Source organism: Barbus barbus (genome assembly GCF_936440315.1).
Source record: "Barbus barbus genome assembly, chromosome: 9".
NCBI lineage: Eukaryota > Metazoa > Chordata > Actinopteri > Cypriniformes > Cyprinidae > Barbus > Barbus barbus.
In genome coordinates, this window is record NC_136737.1 from 20,067,957 (window position 1) to 20,078,926 (window position 10,970).

A 10,970-nucleotide genomic window follows, 5' to 3' on the forward strand; every position below is an offset into this window, starting at 1 on the left:
ATCTATTTTAAAAGTTGACCTGCGCATAGCAAAATTACTAAAACGAAAACTAAATTAACTAATTAATATGAAAAAATGAAAATGCAAATTCAAGAATATCATCATTTAAATAATATTAAAGTAACACTAATTTGGGTAATACAGTAAAGGATTTTTATATTGGCCATATATTGTTTATCGGCAATGGCGTGAATAATTATCGGCTTATGAGATTTGTTGGCAGAAATTCTGGCCAAGAACCAGGTTAATTTTGCTGGAAAAGGGATTCCAGATAGAATGTCCAAATGTGTCATTACTGTCATTTTTAAAATTTGTTATAACTTTGTCTATATATGTCTCTCTGTTCTCAGTTTTTTCGAGAACATGGGGAGGATCATCGACCCTGATTACATGCCGACAGAAACAGATGTTTTAAGAGTCCGACTGAGAACCACAGGTGTGATCGAGACGCAGTTCAAAGTCAAGCACCTGGTCTTTAGGTAAACAGCCTCTTTATTGTCAGTTTGTTGTAATTGTTCCTACAAAAAGTTGTCTGTATCTCTGAATCATCAAAAAGTTGAAGTTTGTTTAAAAGTAGCTAAAACCGTAAAGGAGGAGAAAAAAATTGAGGGGTTTTCCTTCTCGCAGCTTCACGCTTTCATGATATTGACCATGTCAGCATGGGCGGCATCCTCCATCTCTCACTATCTTATGAAACGTCACCTTGCACGACATTTTGACGCATCACTCCATTCGTCAATATCCTAACTGGCATTATCAGCTTTGAGCACACTTTCAGCTTTGATCTGGATGCAAGACTTGTTTTGAATTTGTCTAATGATTTTTTTTTTTTGCTCTCTATGACGTCTTGTCTTGAGTCCCAACTGAAATATTTGACAAACAACTTCTGATGGTATATGCTAATCATTGGTTAGGTTTGAACCAGTGTTATTTTAGTATCATTGATATACTTTCATAGATTTTATTCTTATGTATTGTTTTCATTTTTTAAAAATTGTGTAATTTTGTTGTTTTTTGTAATATGTAGTAGTTTTGTATTTTAAAATGTCTATATAGTTTTTAATTTTAAATTAAATTATTTTGTATTTTTATAGTTTCTATTTAATTTATTTTTAAGTTTGTTTTATTCCGTTTTAGTTGTTTTAGTATTTCAACTATATCTAAATAAAAATGAGAAATGTTGCTTTGTCATCTAGATTAAAACAAAATGAGTTTTTATTTTTTTTAATTCATGTTTATTTTGTCAAGTATGTTTTTCTTTTTTTTTTTTTTTTTATGGTTTTAGTTAGCATAGCTTTATTCACCGTTTTCTTATAAATCCCCATTGTTTGCTTCAGTCACAGGTACAATGACTTTTGATCCTCAATGTCAGAATGAAAAAGTTTCACTGTCCCTCAAGTTCAATTTTTCGCAAACATTAGACAACCAATAAAACTATTGGAAGGTTTCATGAGAAATGCGAGTAATTTTCTGCTTGGCAGCTTTTACCAGCCATTTGAATGTTAATGGAGACATTTACAGCTATGAGATGCCATAGACTGTTTGATATGGCATGGAAAGATGAGTGTTTTGGCATTTGGTGGATAGGAACTGTCTTTGTCTATACTTTAACGTTTGCTGCTTCTTGGGCTCATTCTGCCCTGAGAGTTGGCTAATTTATTGGTTTTAGTTGAGGGCTTCTGCAATAACATTTATATTGCATTACTTTCCATAATGCTAAATTTAAATTTTCATGACAGTTTTTAATAAAAGCGCTTCTACAGCGTCATAAAATCCAAACAAGATGACTTAAAAATGGTTGTGGGATGTATGTTTGAAACACCCAGTTGAACACCCATCCATTTAGTCGTCTATCTGAATGTGAGGGAAAATTATGTTCTCTTTGTTGGGTTTTTAGGTTAAATTGTCCTATAGAGTATAAATATGAGCAAAGAAATCCCATAAACCCTGAAATCAAAGTGGACTTAAGAAAATGAAGGGGCTCTGCAATGATTAAGTACTTTACGTTTGTTATTAACTGTTATGTGGAGTAAGTGTTATATGAATTAATTCGCTCTGGAATAACTTGCTGTCAATCTTCTTCACGCTCGACTGCTCGTCCTTATCGCAGCACTTCACATGCATCCCTCGCTGAAACCTCATGATCTTTATCATATCACACCTCACGTTTGATATAAACACCCATAGCTCCATTTCAGGTTCTTTACCTTATACTCAAATCATTTTTTACATCAGAAGTTTATTTATTTTTGCATGTAATTATTTATGCATTTGTTTATGCATATTTATTTTATGCATTAATGGGTTTATTAATGCTTTTATTCGTTCATTATTATTTTATTGCTGCATTAATTTTATTTACTATATTTATCTAATTAGACAATAGACAAAGACAATAAAATGCTGTTTCTTATGGCCATATGTAAATGTTATAGTACCGTTTTAAATAGTAATTTTCAGTATTAATTTTTACCCTTAATATTACTAATTCCAAATAACTTGCAGTTAACTTAACTGTAAAAGAGTAATGTTTATTGCGTGCATTTTATGCATACTTTATTTATGCCTAATTTATGCGTTTATGCACTTTTTAGCTTTTTGTGCATGCTTCATTCATTTTTTAAATATTTTTTTTATTGCTAAATTTGCGTTCATTTCATTTTCTAGTTATCTAAAAAGACAGAAACATTGTTTCCATCTGTAAATATAATACCATAGTAATTTGTATTATTACTAGAGTCATTTTTGATAACTGTGTTGCACTTTTTGATAACGGTTTTGCACTTTTTTTAATCTTGATGCTTTATTCATGCCAAATTTTCTTATTTGCAAATAACTTAAAAGTAATTTATTAAAAAGCGTTTTCTTCCAGTGATTATTATATACAATAATTATTGCATAGCTAATTTTTAATTGGACATGAAAAGGAACAATATGGTGTTATAGGTTTGTTGGTCTGGAAGTGATGTGACTCTTTTTGTCACACAAGTCTAATGAAATCTTCCAACCAGCCACACAAGCCAAAATCTAAATATCAGGTGGCTCTGGGTCACCCTTGACCTCTGAACCATAATTAGCAGTGTAATAATCAGTGAAGTGACTGTTTTGATCCGTGCGTTTAACGCCGCACGATTCTCACCTTGTCTGCTGTGATTATGTGGCCACATCAGATCATCCCATAATTAAACAAAGCCATTATTAAACCTTTGTGCTCTTGGAAAAGACAGACAAGAAAGAACACGAAAATACACTGGTTTGATTTTTTTTTTTTTTTCTTGTTTAAATTTCCTGTTGCAGCTGAATAGCCAATAAAATACAATATAGAAACATTTTTATATTCAGATTTACAACTATTTATTCATAACTGTTGAGATGTATTTCAATTCACTAATTTAGGTAAAATTCATTGTTACATTTATAGACTTGGATGACTTAAGTCATTTAACAATTCAACATTCAAATTAATATATATATATTTTTTATTTAATTATAAAACATTTATATATGAATCTAAACATAAGTAAATTCTAAATATGTATAGTTTTAAATTTGAATGTATACAGTGCCTTGCGAAAGTATTCATACCCCTTCATTTTTTTCACGTTTTATGTTGCTGCCTTATATTAAACTGCTTTGCATTACTTTTTTCCACATCAGTCTACACTCCATACACCATATTGTTAAAGCAAAAAACATGTTTTTAACATCTTTGCAAATGTATTGAAAATAAAAAAAAAAAATGTAAATGACTGCATTGCATAAGTATTCATACCCTTATCTGGGACAGTTGAAATTTAGCTCTGGAGCATTCATATTGTTTTTAGATGTCACTGCACTTCAAATGATGCGGAAAATTCAATTGAGTGGGTATGATTTGGAAAGGCACACACATCTTAATAAAAGGTCTAACAGCTGATAATGCATATCAGAGCAAAAACCAAGCCCTGAGGTCAAAGAAATTCAGCTTCTTTGAAGGTTCACAGAATCATGTAGTCTCTGTTACTCTTAATGGAAGAAGTTTGAAACAACCAGGATTCTTCTTCGAGCTGGCCTCCTGGACAAACTGAGCAATTGATGGAGAAGGGCTTTGGTTAGAGTGGTGACCAAGAACCTGATGGTCACTCTAGTTGATGTCCATGATTGTATATGCAGATGGGAGAAACCTACAGAAGGACAAACATCACTGCAACACTCCATCGATCTGGGCTTTATGGCAGTGTGGCAAGACTCAATCCTCTCTTCAGTGTAGACACATGAAAACACACTTAGAATTTGCAAAAAAGCACCTAAAGGACCCTCAGAGTCTGAGAAACAAGATTCTCTGGTTTGATGAACCTTAATTCCAAGCATCATGTTTGAAGCTCTGCTCATCACATGCAGAGTACCATCCCAAAAGTAAAGTGTGCTGGTAGCAGCCTCATTCTGTGGGGCTGTTTTTCAGCAGTAGGGACTGAGGGAGTCATCAGAGTAGTTGTTGAAATCGCGTTTGGTCTCATACTGTATTGCGTATCTTGTCAGTGTGTGCACTTGCTTGGCCATTTTTAGTGATTAATAGGAAAGTGGGTTCAGCTGAATTGTAGTAGTGATTTGTTGGGTATAAAAAAGGTTATTATACCGCGGCAGCCCTCGTGTGAAGCCCTCTTAGTGTGAAGACCAAAGAGTGTAAAGACCATCGACTCCACCGGGCTAGGACACCGGCAAAGGATATAAGTATCGCTTTTTATTTTTATTATTTTTATTTTTTTCCTTTATATGTTTACTATTGAAATGTTGTTGTATGCATTTGTCAATTTTAATTTCTGTATTTTCTTAAATGGGTGTGTATAGAGTATTTACAGAGTGTTAACTTTTAGTTTTAGTTACTTTTCTTATTTGTAAGTCGCTTTGGATAAAAGCGTCTGCTAAATGACTAAAAGTAAAGTAAGAGTAGAAGACAAGCTCAATGCACCAAAATATTCAGTTAGCCTTTAATGAAAACCCAGTCCAGAGCATTCAGAACCTCAGACTGGGCAGAAGGTTTACCTTTCAACAGGACAATGAACCTAAACACACAGCAAGAGTGGCTTATAGATAACGCTGTGAATGTCCTTGAGTGGCCCAGCCACAACCTGGGATTGAACCCAATCAAATAATTCTGGAGAAACCTGGAAATGTGCGTCTGCCCCCATCCAACCTGACAGAGCTTGAGAGGTGAAGAGATGAGGAGAAGAATGGCAGATAATTGCCAAATGCTGATGAGCAAAGCTTGTCGCATCAAACAAAAAAGACTTGAGACTGTAAAGGTGCTTCAGCTAAATATTTAGTTAAGGGTTTGAATACTTATGCTATGTACTTATTTCAGTTTTTTTTATCTTTAATAAATGTACGAAGTTGTGACAGTTCTGTTTTTGCTTCGTCAATATGGTGTATGGAGTGTAACAAAACGTGAGAAAAATGAAGGGGTATGAATACTTTCGCAAGGCACTTTAAATTTAAATACTGCATAAATAGTAATAATATTAATTTGAATATAGATATTTAACTTATAATGAATTAATTTCTCTGTTAAAACATGATCTTTTTATCTTAAGTTTGTTGTATACGAAAACTAATGTAGCAGTTAATATCGTAGTGTCTGCATCATGTTCATGATTCAATTCATTTGTCTGATTTTATGGGAAACCCTCATGTATTAGTGTCCCATAAAGCACATATAGATTTCTTTTTCCATCATGTTTGAAGTGTGAGTATTGATAGTTTTCATTTCAGACGTGTGGGGGAATCTTTTCCACAAATATAGAGAAGAGACGGCACAGGATGAAGCGGAAGATGGAAAATAAATGTGTGAGAGAGAGAACTATAGAGACTTTTACTGTTTGTTCATGGCCTTCTCTGTTAAGGAGACAAGAAACGCTCTTTAAGAACAAACACTCTCCATTTTCCCGCTCTTTTTAGATGAGTTTCAAAAACAGACATGAAGAGGAGAAACCTGTAATGAAACATCATGTTTTGAGATTTTGATTTTTTTTCACGCCTCTTTGCTAACTACAAGCTAATTCTTTTAGTGTAGTGATCTAAAACGCAATGAGAGGGATTTTGGCGGAGATTGTTCATTTGAGAAGCTTGTTTGATGACCTCGAGAGCCCATTGAGTCTGGTTTTCACGTGCAGATGCGTGTTGCTAGTTAGCAGCATATTAGCATAACAAATGTGACGCTGTTTGTAAAAGTCATGTTCAAAATCCATTGTACTTTTGTAACTTGATGTACTCAAGGTTAATTGGTTTTGTGTTGAGTCTAATGTGTTTTGGGAACATATTGAGGTGTTTCTTTTCCGTTTAGGACATTTTGTCTCTTTCTCTCCGCAGAATGTATGACGTTGGAGGCCAGAGGACGGAGAGGAGGAAGTGGATCAGCTGTTTTGAGGATGTGAGGGCTGTGCTGTTCGTCGTGTCTCTGAGTGGATACGACATGACGCTAGTAGAAGATCCATCTATGGTGAGAAAACACTTGTGCTTTTGCGATCATCTACTACTTTGAGCAGATGCTCAGTTAATGTTGCTGAACAAACAAGTAAAGGCACCAAGAAATTAAGATAACTAAAATGTCATTAAAAGTGAGGAATTTTTGGATATTAAAAGTTGCCAGTATTAAAAAATTAATTCTGTAACAAACAAAATTGGCACCGTAAGAATAGTTTAACCAACAAAATTTAATCTGTTAGGCTATTTATTGTAAATTTTTATTGTAAACATTTATATTTATCTATTTTTAACTAGCAACATGTAAAGCATCATTATAAATGTATTACATTTACGAATATGCTTTTTAATATTGCTTATTATTTTTCATAATCCAGTTAATATAACTTAAATGTAAAATTTAAATGCAACTGAAAAATAAGCATCAGTTTTAATGCTGAAATGTCACTTAATTTGAATAATTTACAGTATTTGTTTAGTGCTAATGTAATATTATAAATATACATTAAATGTATATTAAACCATTTGAAACAAAAGTCATTAATGCTTACAATAACATTTTATTTGAATATTTGACTCTTAATAATATTATAAAACTTAAATTTAGTAACCCCAAAAATAAGTGTCATTACCACATTTTTCCAGAATAGAAACACCCCGATATACTTCAAACGAAATCGAAGCATGAACTGATATGACGTCATTTCGAACAAAATCAGGCCAAAGCGAAGTTCGTTTCGGCAGTTCGAAACAGCTCACCAAAGTGAACTTTCTGGGGAGTTCGTTTTGACTCCTAAACACTTTTGAGCTACCATTGGTCCGTGGCGATTACGCAATCGGTGTTCTGGAGCTCCACCTTCTTTGATGCACAATTTTTCTTTTTCCCGGTTCGTTTTTCATTCAGCGGTGGTCAGGCAGGAGAACAACATCTTCAAGTCACTAGCAATATAAATACACTGTGTCCAATAGCCACAGATTTATCCGCACCTGTACGATCACTCGCGGGGAGACTTTAAAGAAAGAAATTGCAACGAAGCTTGGTGTCAACGACCCAGAGTTATGCAAAAAGGTGATTGTAGACATAAAATATAAAACACACAAAATATAAAAATGTGTAATTTATCCAGTTTAATAAAAGACATAGATACACCATCATTGCATCGTTGTTGAGCTTAGGGCATTCGCGACATGTTTACATTAATCTACACCCCGCCTCCAGCAGCGCAGGGGTGTCGGAATGTTCGAAAACAGTATACCGTCACTCAGTCTTTTCGAACTTCTATCCCCCCAAACGAAGAACCAGGGGGATATATCGGGGCCATAAATCACTTTTTAATGCAGTTACAGTCAACAGCAGAAACAACACATTTAACATTAATATTTGTGCCTAACAAGAAAGCCGTTGGCATTTATAATGAATGTAACTAAAATGTATGTTTATCTTAATACTTTTTAATTCTCGTTCTGTACTGATTTTTAGGTATTTGTTGTTGAATGAGGGGAACTTTTCATAATATCGCTATTTTACATTAATTCTGAATGTAGTAATAAAATTTGTGTGTACACCAATGCAACTTTCCTCTTTCAACAATGAAATTTTGATTGTTAAAATGTTGAAAATAACATTTAGTTTTAACATTTTACAGTATTTAATGTATTATTATAAAACTAAAATTTAGTAACAAACAAAATCATTCTACTTATCTGAATGTTAATACAACACACAGATTGTTCACATGCACTGACCTCAGCTTTTCCGACTCCTTACTTATATGACATCCCAAGAGCATCATGGGATCTCGTGGGAATGACAGCTCTTGTTTTTCACTTTGTGCTCTTGTTTAGAATCGACTGCAGGAGAGTCTCAAGCTGTTCTCGTCAATCTGCAATAACGTCTTCTTCAGAAGTACTTCTATGGTAAGAAACAGCTGAATTAACAGAGAGAGCTCCTCCAATCTCATCGTCCCATTACCTCGAGAGGAGGTCAGTGTCATCAATCAAGGGCCGACGCAAAACAGGCAACATGTGTGACCAAAAAAAAAAGTTCATTTGAGCACACAAGCATAAGTGCCTTGCAACATTTTTTTATTTTAATAGTTTGCATTTACTGAAAATAGTTTTCAGCCATTTCTACAACATTTTCAAATGTTATCAGGTGTTTATATTTGACTTATTATTTTCTGCTTATATTGACAGGCCTTGTAGCGCCGCTACTAAAGTTTGCAAATGATTTTAGCGCTTTAACATTCCAGTTTTTACGTTTCATATTTCACTTTCAACATTCACATTTGTCTTTGTGGGAAAAAAAAACCCTTTAATCTTTCGTGATTTTATTCTGCCTCTGAAATGACTTTCCATTTCTGCTGACATCATCAAGTACTCTCATTATTAGCCTCTCCCCTCCATCCTCTCACATGTAGGCTCTCTACTTGTCACTAGTTTCGCTCTAAAATACGCCATGTTACCAAAGTAATTTTACTTCACTGGTTTGACTAGTGTCAGTGAGTTCCTCTCAAGTGCTGAACCTGCATTTCATTATAAATTCATGGTTTTGCGATCACCTGATAAGAGTTTGTCGCTTGTTTAGACAGCACTCTTTGTGGTTTCATACATCAGAACTTCATTGATTATACTGATTACTGTAGCTTGCTTTGGTAACCTCGCCTCCAGATTTACCATCTTCCCTAATAATTACAGCCCACGTCGTCAGTTAGCCCAGACTTTGTTATAATTGCCCATGTCGTTTGGTAATTAAACTAGCAGGCATAATTTAGATTGTCCCTGTGGGAGATGGTGGCCCGCTTGTTGTCTGTCTATTTATTGTACGCCCTCTGTAAACCTCTTTCTGCGTAATGAGGTGCGCTAACTGCCCTTGTTAAGATGCATTTTATAGCTCCGTTATTCATACTTTGTTGTTTTGCAGCGCTGAGCAAAATCATCACTGGACTAAGTCGTTAATTAAGCCATTATGCTCAGCTGAACTCAACATTTTTCTCTCTTTCTGTCATCTTTTGTGGACACTGAGGAATATAAAAGGAAAAGTGCACCCAAGTTCACCCAAAAATGAACATTGGCTGAATATTTACTCACCCTAAGGCCATCTAAGATATAGATGTTTCTTCATCAGATTTGGAGAAATGTAGCATTACATCACTTGATCACCAATGGATCCTCTGCAGTGAATGGGTGCCGTCAGAATGAGAGTTTAGATTCTCATTCTGACGGCACCCATTCACTGTAGAGGAATCATTGGTGAACAAGTGATATTTCTCCAAATCTGTTCTGATGAAGAAAGAAACTCATCTACATCTTGACTGACCTGAGGGTAAGTGCATTTTTGGTTGAACTATTCCTTTTTATAATCTCTTTTTGTCAAGTCGGTCATTATAACCGCACAAAACGTTCACTTTGAAGACTTTCTATAGTTGTTGTATTGGACTAATCAGTTCTTGTCCCAAATGATTGATTTTCCGGAGCGACTGATTGATGGGTTTTGTCCGTCTCAATACAGCGTGGCGTGTAAGTGACTCTCGTTGTTTTCCAGATATTATTCATGAACAAGATTGATCTTTTCCAAGAGAAGATTCTCCACTCTGGGCGTCATCTGCGGCATTACCTTCCCCAGTTCAGAGGTGAGAGACGGATCTGTGATTACACATGATTGCAAAGAAAGTGTATTATTTTCTTCAGCCTCTTGCAAAGTTTTATTTGTTTGCTAATGTCCTTTTTTAAAGCACAGAGTTTGCAAGCATTTCTTCTACTGCTCCTAAAGATATTAATTCGTTATTTGTGTTGTTTACTTTGATTTAGTTGTTTGTTTCATTTTTGTTTGTTTGCTTTTTTCTTTTCTTTAATTTGTTCTCATTCTTTTAGACATCCATTCATTTGTTTGGTTCATATATCATTGTCATTTTAGTTCTATTTCTGTTCTTTGTTCTTTCTTCCATTCCTTTGTTCTTTTGTTTATTGATTTTGTTTAATTTTCTTTTGTTTGTTCATTTTCTTTTTCCAATTTATTCTTTCATTTATTTTTGTTCATTCTTTTTAGTTTCTTCCAATTATCTGTTCTTTTATGTTAGTTGTCTGTCTTTTCTTAGTTCTGTTCTTCATTTGTTTGTTGTTTTTCATTCTTTTTTTGTTCATTTGTTTGTTGGTTTTAGTTGTTTTCTCCATTTTATTCATTTGTTTGTTGGTTTGCTTGCATTTGCTTTTTCTTTTATTCCTTTGTTCTAGTGCTGTTTTTGTTTCATTCTTGATCTTTTTCTTTTCAGTTTGTTTGTTCTTGCTTTTCTTCTATTTATTTGTTTGTTTTTGTCCTGTCCTTTATTCATTAAATTTTTCTCTTTCTTAATTTGTTTGTTTTTGTTCTTTGTTCTGTCCTTTGCTCATCTTTTGTTTGTTTTTCTTTCACTTATTTTTTCATTTAAGTAATTTTCTTTGTTTGTTCATTCTTTTGTTTTTTCTTTTTCTTTTAGTCACTTGCTTGATTTCCTTCTTGGTTCTCCTTTTCT

The 10,970-nt window shown here is 34.0% G+C and overlaps 1 protein-coding gene across 1 annotated transcript in view; it reads left to right on the forward strand.

The window, feature by feature from the left end:
• Nucleotides 1–10,970, forward strand: part of gnav1 (guanine nucleotide binding protein (G protein) alpha v1) — a 43,792-nt gene that overhangs the window by 30,520 nt on the left and 2,302 nt on the right. The window contains exons 5-8 of the mRNA XM_079425770.1: nucleotides 351–479; nucleotides 6,346–6,475; nucleotides 8,305–8,376; nucleotides 10,004–10,091. Of these exons, the coding sequence (XP_079281896.1) occupies nucleotides 351–479; nucleotides 6,346–6,475; nucleotides 8,305–8,376; nucleotides 10,004–10,091 (419 nt within the window). The remainder of the gene's footprint in view (nucleotides 1–350; nucleotides 480–6,345; nucleotides 6,476–8,304; nucleotides 8,377–10,003; nucleotides 10,092–10,970) is intronic.